General features: G+C 40.3%; 2 protein-coding genes across 3 annotated transcripts in view; both read right to left on the bottom strand.

Moving 5' to 3' along the window:
• Nucleotides 1-13439, bottom strand: part of LOC306990463 (uncharacterized protein) — a gene marked incomplete at its 3' end in the record, with an annotated part of 318552 nt that overhangs the window by 247186 nt on the left and 57927 nt on the right. The gene's annotated exons all lie outside the window — the stretch shown is intronic.
• itga7 (integrin, alpha 7) overlaps nucleotides 1-13439 on the bottom strand; it is a 51826-nt gene that overhangs the window by 4703 nt on the left and 33684 nt on the right. The window contains exons 14-25 of one of the 2 annotated variants that reach the window (XM_079597551.1): nucleotides 12870-12985; nucleotides 12006-12189; nucleotides 10378-10452; nucleotides 10215-10294; nucleotides 7780-7857; nucleotides 7142-7244; nucleotides 6460-6666; nucleotides 5064-5180; nucleotides 4861-4974; nucleotides 3589-3687; nucleotides 3380-3505; nucleotides 780-921 (exon numbers count right to left, since the gene is read on the bottom strand). In XM_079597551.1, coding sequence (XP_079453677.1) covers nucleotides 805-921; nucleotides 3380-3505; nucleotides 3589-3687; nucleotides 4861-4974; nucleotides 5064-5180; nucleotides 6460-6666; nucleotides 7142-7244; nucleotides 7780-7857; nucleotides 10215-10294; nucleotides 10378-10452; nucleotides 12006-12189; nucleotides 12870-12985 — 1416 coding nt within the window. In that variant the 3' untranslated portion in view covers nucleotides 780-804. The remainder of the gene's footprint in view (nucleotides 1-779; nucleotides 922-3379; nucleotides 3506-3588; nucleotides 3688-4860; nucleotides 4975-5063; nucleotides 5181-6459; nucleotides 6667-7141; nucleotides 7245-7779; nucleotides 7858-10214; nucleotides 10295-10377; nucleotides 10453-12005; nucleotides 12190-12869; nucleotides 12986-13439) is intronic. The other variant, XM_079597550.1, reaches the window with a different exon arrangement.

The following is a 13439-nucleotide window of genomic DNA, read 5'->3' as shown; positions in this document are numbered from 1 at the left end:
AATATGCTAATTTTTTGAGAAGGACCTGTATACTCCCTGTGTCTTTCAGTTCTCCGTCTGATCTCGTCTATGTGTAACTTATGTTAGTGTGTGGATTTGCTTTTCTCCTCCTGTGGATTTATTAAAGACTTTAATTTGGACTTCTCCCTTGTTGAGCGACAACATTAGCCTGGAAATCCAAACCCAAATCTGAAAGATTAATGGTCTGGCATCAAGTAATGAAATCCGCCCAGCTCGAGGGGCGGCACCAAGCAGCATTTGAAAATCTCCCTGCATGCAATTGGATTACACTATGACCAATCACAACAATACACGGAGTGACGCTCCATACGCTTAGCGACCAGCGGAGCTAACTGGTATATTCTATAATAATAAATAATAATAATAATAAATTCTGGTAACACTTTATTTTACAGTGTCCTTGTTACATAATTTGATGTTACATGCTACTATAGTAACAACTATAAATTATGCATAATTACATGTAACTAACTCTAAACCAAACCCTATAGTAAGTACATGTAGTTTATTATTATTACTCAGCACTTAAATGTATAATTACAGTGTAACAAAGACACCTTAAAATAAAGCGTAACCTAAATTCCCTAGTGGTGTTGCAAAACACGAAGGTCTGGCCCTGATGCCATCAATGCAACTCTTATTAGGATATATACGGATATTCCCAATATTATTTAGGTACTGGTTATCATGCCATTAACACTTCTAGTGTGTAAAGCCACAGCACAGCACACACACTCCACCACAGAACTGAGTTGTACCACATGATGGATGTGGACGAGGCTGTTATTGAGGGTCCGTGGCCTGCTTTCTCTCGGCGTCAGACGGCTGAAGCTGAAGCTCAGCGCGGTAATACTCCGTCTCATAGTGAGGCTTCCTCTCGGTGCGCTTGAAAAACCCACACTGCTCCGCCACACGGGGAATACAACACAAATGTGTAGGTACAGAAAGAAGGAAACATGAAGAACTAGCGATGGATGGGTGGTTAAATCAGAAGTATTGTATATAGACAATAATATGCATAACTGGAAAAGGCAATCAATTCAGTCACATATGCACAATGACTACTTTTAGCTGCACCAAACTGTTCTTTTTGGCTAGAAAAATTGAAGTACATGACTGACAACTAGTAAGGTCACCAGTAATCACAACATGATCAGCATTACTGAACCGCCACTCTATCATGACCATGTCAGCATGCCAGATTATTCTTTAGTCATTGTGACTGTAGATGATCCAACGATTGGAAAATCCTCATGGAGGTTATGGGTGCACTGCAAAAAAAAAAGTTCTTCCGCAGTGTTTTGTCTCGTTTTCCAATACAAATACTGTATATAAACATTCTTAAATCAAGGTATATTTACTGGAGAAGTAAAACTACATGAGCTAACTGAACGAGTTTTTGCTTAAAACAAGAAAATATCTGCCAATGCGGTCCGAAAATCTTGTTTTTCCTTTAAATTACGTTTATTTTTCGGACCCCATTGGCAGATATATTGCTTATTGTTTTAAAGCGCCCATATTATGCTTTTTGGGATATTACCTTTCATGCAGTGTGTAATAAAGATGATTGTGAATGTAAAAGGTCGGCAAAGATCAAAGTGCAGATAAATAGAGTTATTGTCTCTCAAAAGAAGTGATTTTGAACTGAAACCAGTCGTCAGTAATTCAGTCTCACTTCCTGCTGAACCCATAGACCAACGCTACTTTTGCGTCATCGAAGGGTAACGCCCCTTTTTGGGGGAAAACAAACGGATTCCCCTGAGAACAGAACTCGCTCTAGATCTGCAAAATTTCTTAAAAAGCAAAAATGACACAAACATACACACTCTCTTTGCCGGCCGAGGACCGTGAGCGGTATTTAAAGAGTAAGTAGCCTATTTTTTTTGTCATTAACACACTCACAGTATGACAAACTAGACGATGAGGCCATGTCAAAAGGAGTCGGTGGTTTAACGTTAACGTTACTTGGATCATATTTCACTTGATTTATTTTAAGCTATTGACATAGTTTTGTTATCGACTAGCTATACTAGTTAGAAAGACGAAGCTGCAGCTAACGTTAAAGTTAGGTGATAAGCTCTCACTAGGCACGCTACCTTGGCTGTTAACTGATTTTACTGTTGAAATAGTGGCAGGCTAGGACTAAAGTGGAATTGGCTGGTTTCTGCTCGTGTCACTAATTCAACCCCCCAAACTATCTGTATTTAACATGAAGTAGTGTACTTGCTAGCTACTGGCTTTAATTTCGTTATCATACCAACTAAACTGCTGCTAGCAGCTTCATCTTTCTAACGTTAACTAGTAACAACGTTAGCTAGTCGACAACAAAACTGTCAATAGCTTAAATCAAGTGAAATATGATCCAAGTAAACCACCGACTCCTCTAGACATCGTCTAGTTTGTCATACTGTGAGTGTGTTAATGACAAAAAAATAGGCTAACGTTATTTGGTGATTCCACGAGACAGTGGTAACGTTAGATGTCTGAAACTCTGAATAGTCCATATTTGGCCACTGTGACTGCGTGGGGTCATTAATCCAGTTTTCGACCATTTCAAAGGGACACCTCTGTATCCCCATATCCAGTAGCTTCTTTAAATACCACTCACGGTCCTCGGCCGGCAAAGAGTGTGTATATTTGTGCCATTTTTGCTGTCAAGAAACTTATTAGAGCGAGTTCTGTTCTCAGGGGAATCCGTTTGTCTTCCCCCAAAAAGGGGCGTTACCCTTCGATAACGCAAAAGTAGCGTTGGTCTATATAGGTTTGTTACTAATTTGCATAATTTGCTAGTCCATGGTCTTGATTGGCTGAGCAGCGTCTCTTTGCCCCGCCCTCAAACACTGTAGTGTATCTGAGACTGGAAGAGTTTGGTTCGTGTTGTTCATGTGGAGAAGACGCTGTTTTCTGCTGACAAAGCAAATCCACTTTGATACAGTAAAACATGACTGCTGTGTATCAAGTGCTGAGGAAGATCCAGAGCTGAATTTCAGATATGCTAAAAGGCGTTTGGTTTCCGACATGCACTGTATGTGGTGAACCAATCACAGCAGACTGGGCCATCTGACCAATCAGAGCAGAGCAGCTCTCAGAGAGGCGGGGCTTAGAGACTCAGATTCAGGCACTGTTTAACTTGAATGCATGTAAACCTATTGTAGGACACTCCAAAACAAAATCAGGAAGCTTTAAAATAACATAATAGTCACTTTATTTTTTCAGAATGTTTGATGTAAGAATGTTTAGACATTTGTACTGGGAAAAAAAGGCAAAAATACTGAGGGAAAGAAAAATCATCTTTCGCAGAGTGCAGGTTGTGCAATAAAAGCAGATGATAGTAGAGTGTGTTCAGGTGTACACTCACCTTCCACAGTACACACACGAGCAGCGCAAGGACAATAACTCCAGCCAGGACGGCGATGAGAATGATCCACCACGGGATCGAGTGCTGGTCTGCCAGCCCATGCTCTGGGTAGATCATTACTGACACCTGCACAAACACACACACTGATGACAAGAGCACGCACGGGAGAGTGAGTGAGTGTGTGTGAGTGTGTGTGTGTGATATCTGACCTGTGTGGCAGCGTCCTTCAGCACTAGATGCCTGATGTCGGATTTAATGGTGATATTGGCTCTGACCAGCAGCTCCACGGCACTGACAGATGAAAACTCCTAAAAAGTGCACTCACTATGAACCCTGGGCACATTTATGGACATCACTGATAATCACTGATCAATTATATGTGTTTGAGGTGTTTGCGGTGGCACTGTTTTCTTGTCTGAAACTGTGTTTCCATCTTTTAACCCACAGTAAATATTAAGAATTCCTTTTGGTGTAAAGGTCCTTGCACACCGAGTCCGAAATTCTCGTCTGAAATTTTCGCGCGTTAAAAAATAAATAAGCCCTCGCGTTGTGTGTCAATCACGTTTACACACTGCCTCTGAAACTTCCGTTCGTAATAAAACAATTTGGATCAGGTTCAATTTTCTGCGTTTTTCGCATCCGTAGCAAACATTTTTAGACGTGTTTTGACCATTCAGAGCCACTGTACAAGCGAACGCCAAAATCCAGACCTGTTCAGGATCAACAGGTTCATGGAAATTGGGGTTATTATTGTATATATACAGATGAAAACCAAAGTTAATTTATTTCAGTAATTCAACTTAAAAGGTGAAACTAATATATTATATAGACTCATTACATGCGAAGTGAGATATTTCAAGCCTTTATTTGTTATAGTTTTGATGATTATGACTTACAGTTTATGAAAACCTTTTCACAATATTCTAATTTTGAATTTGGGGTTTCATAAGCCATAATCATCAAAATTATAACAAATAAAGGCTTGAAATATCTCACTTTGCATGTAAATGAGTCTATATAATATATTAGTTTCACCTTTTAAGTTGAATTACTGAAAAAAATGAACTTTTGCACCATATTCTCATTTTTCCAGTTTCACATGTAGCCTATGTGTCTCCAGTATCGCTAGCAAAGCATCAAACTGAGCCGCCGATATCCTGAAGTAAACTTTGAGCTCTCCTTCCTCTCTACGCAATCTCAGGATTGGATGGACCCAATATTTCCTCTTATTTCTCTTTTTAAGAAGAGAGAGGACAACAAAATCATCCTCACTTCCTGAAGACTTTTTTCCGCAATGGAGTAATGAATACGCATCGGATTCAGTGTGCAAGGTTTCTGTGCGTGACCCATTTTTAGGATGACGAATACAAAGAAACACATACAAAAATGTTGTACTCAGTGTGCAAGGACCTTAACTCTCCATTGAGCTAATAGTCACTGTCCCACCATATCAAGAGGACGTGTGAGCGACTGCCTCTCACCTCAATGAAAGTGCTGTTCCACAAGTGTGCTCGGATCCTGATACGGATGGAGTCGGAGAACGTGTCTAGAGGACAGCGGAAGAGCAGGCAGCGCGCGGAGCCCAGTAAACAATCCTGAAACAGCCAATCACATCAACAGCAGATTCAGGAATGATATATGTGGTCGCAAATGCATAGTTTTGTGTACTCGGGTTCGCACTCACCAGTGTGAGAGACTTCCTCCTCTCAGACGCAGACACGGCTGGAGTGGTTTTGTCGACAGGGCTTGCGGGCGCCACGTCCGCTTCGGTCTCCAGGTGCGAGCGCACCTTTCTGCTGCTCTGTTCACAGAGGATGCATGTGAACGTCTCTCGCTTTTATTGATGAGCAGCAGCTTCATTTGATGGGTGTTGAGGCCGTTCACACCAAGCACGATAACTATAAAGATAACTATATTTGCATCAACTCCAATAAATGATTACGGTAAGCTCACGCGCTGAGGTTTCAAAGTGTGTATAACGTCATTGAACATGTTTTTGCTGTTCTTGTCATTTACACGGCTTTAACCAGCAGATGTCCTCAGCATGCTATGTTTTGAGTGAAGCTAGTGTAATATAAGCTAGTGTAATTGATCTAATAATCCAACACTGAATTTAGCGGATGTAGTCAAGTTCAACACTGCAAAAAATGCTTTTCTTACTTAGTATTTTAGTCTAGTTTCCAGTCCAAATATCTAAAAATTCTTAAATCAAGATGCATTTACTAGCTGAGTAAAATGACATAAGATATTAAGCCTTGTTTTCTGGGAAAATAAATACAAATTAAGTGAGTTTTTGTTTAAAACAAGCAAAATGATCTGCCACTGGGGTAAGAAAAATGATCTTGTTTCTGTTTGAATTAAGATTATTTTTCTGACCCCATTGGCAGATAATTTAGCTTTTTTTTTAAAGCAAAAACTCACTTAATTTGTATGAATTCCCCTGGAAAACGGGACATAATATCCTATGTCATATTACTCATCTAGTAAATGCATCTTGATTTAAGAATTTTTAGATATTTGGACTGGAAAATACACTAAAATACTAAGTAAGAAAAGCATTTTTTGCAGTGAAGTTCAAGTTTAGTTTATTTGTATAGCACTTATACAACAGCCACACGACTGACCAAAGTGCTTGGAAAAGATCACAATGATTTCCCTCGTGTGTTAATATTTTTCCTTGTAATAATGTATGATTTGCAAAAATGAAAACTGCTGCGTCTGTTTAGATTAGAGAATCAAAGTGTGTGTGCGTTTTTCACACGCTACATAACGGCCAAGCATGCGTGCTTAAAATAGCATCTGACTAACGCGCGGCGCCGCTGTCTTTAGACTGGGTTTCTCCTGGTCAGCGGCGGAGTTGTTTTCTGAAACTGCAGAATATCACCAGGGAACGTTTGCGTCGGGACACGCTCCTCTTTTCACTGAACCGGAAAAAAATTGTTGTGAAAGTGATCCCAACGATATCGTTCCTCATATCTTTATCGTTATAGTTGTGGTGTGAACTCTGCTATTCTTTAATATGGAGAATGGTTTGAGGAGTATATCTTTATAGTTATCATCCAGTGTGAACGGGTCTTTACCTTGATGTGTTCAGCCTGTGGCGATTGGTGTGTGTCCAGACGCAGAGGGTCGAGCGCAGACTGAGGTTCGCAGAGAGTGTGTGGATGTCCGTCGACCCGCAGAGACCTCGGATACATCAGCCACTTCTTGTTGATCAGCTCGTACGGCCACATGATGTTCAGAGACGCCGAGCCGAACGTTTGCAGAGGCTGCCCAGCGTTAGACACCTGTTAACACACACTGAGTTATTTCTGTCCTGTTCCTTCCATTTCTTCATACAGTTTATCCAAAAACTAGATGATTTGGAGAGAGCAAATGGAGACTTCTTTTAAAATCTCCTTCTTCTCACAGTAATCTCACATGTATCTCCTGTTTAAAGACCTCTTGTGCTTTTTTCATGTTGATCTTTCTCTAGTGTGTGTTGTTGCTGTGTGATCATGAAAAGCTCCAGTTCTTCTCTATATTAGAGTCAGTGTCTGAACTCCTGAAACGCCTCCACTGTAGTCTTGAGTTTCTTCCGGGAACGAACACGTCACAATATTCCTCATTATAATAATTAATGCGCAGAATAAAGGGGCAGGGCCTGGTTGAGTTACTTATGAGTATTAAGAGATACAATTACACTACATGGGGACTTTACATCTTTTGAGATATGATAGAGCACCTTCTGAGGAATAACATCTTCTGAGCACATGAACTTACAATAAACTCATATTCCACTGCGCTGCCGATGTCCTCCAGTGACGTCATGGCGCTCTCGCCCATCACGGCTCCGCTGAAGAACATCTGATGAGGACGAGACAGTCTACAGGAGAACAAACCACAGCTCAACAAGCGCTTCTCAGAACATGTCATGAAACATTAGACCCATTTATGGAGATATACACTGAACCCAGCAAGCAACATCCGTCATTTCTCCGTCTCGGTTAACTATAGACCCGATATAGTTCGGCTATGAGTAACACACGTCTAGCCAAAATAACCTTGAATTTGGTTACATTTGTCAAAATAACTTGTGAGATGTTTGATATTCCAACATGTAAACAAAGTCAACAGTGATTACAAGCTGTTTGGTTTAATTTCTTCACTCATTTCATTTCTTTGTTATCTAATTGATGACTAGTCTATTCTTGGGCGATGGTTTAAACGTCTATTAAATTTTCACTGACAGCCCAAATTTTGCCTTGATTTAGCCAGACGTCAGGCCTGTGTTTGGACGCTATTAGACGTCTTTTAAACGCAAAATTGCTTGCTGGGATGTGACATCAGCATTCATGAGAAAATAAGCTGCTATTTCAGAAAACACCAAAGATCAGAGATGAAAGTAAGTGAACACACACCCGCTGAGCACCAGGGGAAGCTCGATCACCACTCGCGCGTACGCCGTGACGGGGGCCAAAGCCGGCTGTTCACTGATCCTGTGTGGGATCGACACGTGGCGGAAATCATAGCATTCGTTTTGCCACTTTTAACAACAGGGTGAATGAATCTCACAACAATATCCAGGTTACATTTCACCGGGAAGCCATTTTTGTTTTGTGCTGAGCAAAAGTTTTATTTGTTATGCTACAGCGCTAAATAGCCTCGCTTCCAAATAGTAAGCGGCTAGAAGAAACAGTCAAGGGCCAGATTTACTAACAGCAAACCCTCTTTTGGTGTTAAGAAAATACTGTGAGGATTTACTGAAGATGTGCAGTGAAAAATTAGCAATGAATATAGCTTATAGAAAATGTGAAGATGCGTTGCATGCTAGGATGGCGGCGCCATCCTGTGAGGATCACTCGCTAATACTAATATTGGAATTGATACCCGGGAGAACGAATGATATGGAGAAAGGGAAAAGAACAAGAGAAGGGACCCTACCCAGACAAACTAAACGCGAAACAACAGTATTTGGACAAATTAAAGACTAATCACATGAGAGGACAACAAGCGACAGTGAACATGGGAAACACAGGGGTATAGGAACAACCAGGGACTAAAACCAGGAAAAACTACAACAAACTACAAACATGGAAATCGGGACAGGAAGTAACATAAAAGTCCTGACAAGACATGGGGAACATATAATAAATAATAAAATAAAATAAATAATAAAATAAAATAAATAGAGTGGCTGCATCTGAAATATTTCCCTACTATATAGTAGGCGAAAAACAGTATATGCAACAAAAAAAGTATGTCTGAATTCACAGAACTCATGAAAGAGTAGGAGAAAAGTCCCCGGATGATCTACTACTTCTGCTGAGATTCTGAAGTGTGCATATGATGAACGCTTTACTATCCCATGAGGCCACGGGAGAGGATTTATGAATGACAGTGAAGCGACGCTGGTAGGTCACATGATAATGACATCATGGCGAGTTCTTTATTACACTTGTAAAAGACAATGGAATTCACCTTTGGCTAACCCCCGCCCCCCTTAGTTACTGTTGCTATGTCCGACAACTTCATCTGGGCTCTGGTTTGGTATCAACATGGCTTATGCTGTGACGCTCTTCCTGCTGAACTTTTATCAAACTTTTATAAAGCAGCAAATAAAGTGTCCGATAGAAGTAGGCAGAAGGGGCTCAGTGTGCGTTCGAAGGCTATATTCAAGACATACGGGAGAAACGCAAGCAACAACAAGGCATCCAAATAGAGGCAAAAGCATAACGGTCACAGTCAAAACATGACCCAGCGCATCATATCCTAATGGAGACGGAGACTGGGACTCACAATATCAGGAGCAACACTGTTCATGCAGAGCTGGGTCTCTATTCACTTCTATAATCGTTATTAAAGCAAACGGACTACGCCAGTATAAAGTTGTGTTTATTAGCAGCGTGTGCTAGCGTATCAACAATTAGGGCAGAGAACCGAATCATCATAACCTAAACCAGCATAAAACTGTCTAACTTCACAGTAAGGTTAAAACACAAAAGTGTGTTGTTGATCTTGAGGGGTTTCGCTGACTGAGGACGTCCACACAGTTTAATCCAAAGACGACACTTGTCAGGATTTGACTTCGGTTTTGGGAAGGGAAAAAACGGCCCCCCCTCCAACCTCTCTGGGAAACACGTATCTGTGTTACAAATGCCCCAGGCACAACGCTTAACCATATTTCTGATAAAACTACGACGGTAATAGCCTGCCGAGACCAAACATGGAAATGGAGCGCTGTGAGAAAGTGTCGGACCGCTGTGGAGCTCGTTCTCGGAATGCGCTGTGATTGGTCAATCTACATTCTAGGGCGTGGCTTAGCCAAAGGCGAATTGCGGGAATTTTAAACAACAAAGAAATACCACAATTTATCAAGAGCTTGAAGCAGAGATGAGGGAGGAACAGAAACTCCTCATACGTGGCACTCACAGGTATAAAGGGCTTTCTGTGCATTTAATGCTTGGATAACACACACACACACACGTCTCCTTCCATTTTTTAGTCGTTTCCATAGATCCATGTGAACAAACGGGGATTGCTTTCATAACATTGTCATCTGTACAGAAGAAAAAACTTTCCTTTTTTAGTACATCGTAGTCATGTAAACGTACCCTGAATATGGTTTTTAATCAGAATTTTTTTCAAATTGCTAAATGACTAAATGTAAAATGTAAATGTGCTGTTGTCATGAAAATCATGTTACAGTGCAAAATGAATATGGTTGTAAAATTCAGGGTGAAATATGACCAAGACATTTCATTGTGAGATTCATCCAACACTATTTGTATGATTTTGTTTTGCTCACAAAAAAATTATTTTTCAATGGCAGGCATGAATCAGAACTGGAACTCACGTAGACAGAGCGAGATGAACACTCAGTGACGTAGTTTCTATAGTGATCGCAGACGTGCTCAGAACAAGATAAAATTTGACCTGACATAAAGAATTAAAGGTCAATTTGAGTTTCTCACACAGGTCAGAATTGTGTGAGTGTGTATGCGAGACCGTTACTGTACCGTCGCGTCTCTTTTGAGTGGATTGCCCAGTTCACACAGCGCTTGAGAGCCGTTCTGATTGACTTCACACAACACCTGCAAAACAAGACCAGCATTAGGAGACTAGCGTTCACACTGTCAGTCCAGATCCGGTTTCATGTGCACATCCGGTTGAAATCCGATCAGAAGGAGCTAATGTGAACAGCAAAACAATCACACAAAATGTGATTTTTACAAATCCGCTTCAAGCTACATCCATATGTGGTTTGAAATCCTATTCAAATCTTATTTCTGGAAATCAGTTTCAGTCCGACTGCTCTGATCGGATTTCGCGTGGTTTATGTGACTTTCTCACGGCACGTAAAACGTAAACGCCAGACGTTGTTATAGGTCGGGACACACGCTGTCAGTGTCTGGTTTGTGTTTCCCTGGGTAACCACTAGAGGTCCTCTTCCCCCACGGTGTCATTCACTCTTAACTACATTTCCCATCATCCTGTTCTGTCACTCATTGATTCATTGCACACAGCTGTCTCCCGTCACCTTGTCAGTATATGTGTGTATATTCCTGCTTGTTTTCCTTGTAGAATGTCACCACACTTCCTGCGGTCTGTGTCTCGTCTTGATTATATGGTTTTTGACCCTTGCCTGGACTGGATTTATGATTTACGGATTACCCATTAAATAACTGCAATTGGATTTACCCGTTTGTGTGTGCGTTCGTGACACACGCGTAAAGTCGCTGCCGAAACAAGGCTGTGGTGTTGCAATGTGCCGGACGAGTAGAAAATGACAATATAACGGAGACTTTTGAAACCGACGGAGACGACAGTGCGGCGGCTACACATTTCAATGTTGTAAGATTGAAATAAGACAACAACTCTATTGCAAACCCCTCCATGTTGTGGTTGTTGTTGTTTTTGGCGTATTCCTACCAACGCAGCATCATTCCCAGTGCAGATGCCAATACCAGTGTAGATATTCCTGAAAACTAAAGCGCCGCATGGACACACACACATCGGATCTGAACAGTTGCGATACACAGTGTGGACATCAATAATGTTAGATCAGATTTCAATCAGATACACACATAATCAGATTTGGACTGAGAGTGTGAACCTATAATAACTACGACTGCATACTAGGGGTGTCACAATATATCGCAATATAAAAATGCAACAATATATATTGTGTATAGATGACCCAAAAGAGAGTTTTTACATTTTTCAGAGTTTTAGAGTCAGTAATACATTAACTACTATATATAATGTTGAGTATAATGTATAATAATGCAGTGGGGGAATATGTGTGTGTCCTGATAATGCCAGATGTCTGATGTTACCAGTAAAAGTGTCCTACATTATTTTAAATATATGTAGTCAGTGACAGAGAAAGCATATTCGTCTACAATAATTCAGTATTTTCATCTTCAGAATCATGAATATTGATATTCTGGAGTCTCTATTGTCCTGTGCTTTGGGTTTCAGCACCAAGTCCATCATATTCATTTACACACACAATCTAACACCAAATTTAGCATAACATTTTTTTTTGTTAACCTTTAACCATATGTCTTGGAGTGTGGCAATAATATGGTTCAGTATCGTGATATCATGTTACACTCGGCACATAAAGCGGCGGATGGAGAACCTGCTGTGCCACGAGTCCAGAGTACGAGAGTGTGTTTGGCAGAGACACCATCAGCTGCGCGGCGTGCGCATCGTCTCCGTCCTCCTGAGGGGTTTCTGGGTTCGACGGGGTGTTCGTCACCGTGACCTCGAGCACGACCGACCTCTGATCCGACAGAGCGAACACCGGCACGCCAGAGCCGTCTCTAAACACAGAGCCATTCAGTGATGAGGGTGTCTGTGCATCCCTTGGTAACACTTTACAATAAGGTTCATTAGTTAACATGAACTAAGAATGAACAATACTTCTACAGCATTTATTAATCTTATTAATTTCAACATTTACTAATATGTTATTAAAAGGTTTAGTTAAGTTATTAGTTAATGCACTGTGAACTAACATGAACAGCTGTATTTTTATTAATTATAACATTAACAAAGATGAATAAATGTAACACATGTTGGAAACACTTTATTTTACAGTGTCCTTGTTACATATGTTACATGTACTTACTATAGTAATAACAGTAAATTATGCATAATTACATGCAACTAACCCTCAACCAAAACCCTAACCCTATAGTAAATACATGTAGTTAATTAATATTGCTCAGCACTTATATATATAATTACACTGTAACAATGACACCGTAAAATAAAGTGTAACCCAAATGTATTGCTCATTGTTAGTTCATGTTAGTCAATACATTACCTAATGAACCTTATTGTACACTTGTGAGATGCTTGCACTGGTTAAGGAAAAGTATTTTCACATGTACAGGCAATTAATGAATGAGTTGTAGAAACATTTAGGAAACATGTTCACATTTAGGATGAGTCTTGCACATCTTTATAAATGCTCATGAGTGAGACTTCGGAGACTTACCGCGGTAAAGGAGTGAAGGCGTTTGAAATGGGAGCTTTTGTGCCAAACTGGTAGACGAGCTGAAGGTTGCTCTGGCATATTTTATCCTCTCCACAGCCTTCCCTGACGAAATTAACCTGAGGACAGACAGAAAGCTTGCAGATTCATTTTTAATGTTATACTTCTGGCTCCTGATGGATTGAATTCCCATTCGGTGAACACTATATAAGGGACAAATGTACAGATAGCTAGTCATTTTCACATAATAAACCCTGACATGAAGCAGACCGCTATCATGTGACTATACATGGCCACGCAATATTGATTTTTTATTGAAATAAACCTTTTCTATAAAGACAGATATAAATGTAAACACGTATAAAGTGATATATACTATATGGCAAATCTCAACTGCTTGATTGTTGTAAAATGTAACTATATTATCGCACAGCTCAAATGTGACTATAAGATATTAAGATATTTTAAAGTCCTCCTGTGGTGAAAATCCAGCTTTTAATGTTGTTTATGTGTGTATGTGGTGTGTTTAATCTGCTTTAACACACACATGTGTAAGTTCATAAGTGGACAGCA

This window comes from Phoxinus phoxinus (genome assembly GCF_949152265.1).
Source record: "Phoxinus phoxinus genome assembly, chromosome: 22".
Classification (NCBI taxonomy): domain Eukaryota; kingdom Metazoa; phylum Chordata; class Actinopteri; order Cypriniformes; family Leuciscidae; genus Phoxinus; species Phoxinus phoxinus.
Note: the sequence above shows the minus strand (reverse complement) of the source record. Positions and strands in the feature narration are given on the sequence as shown.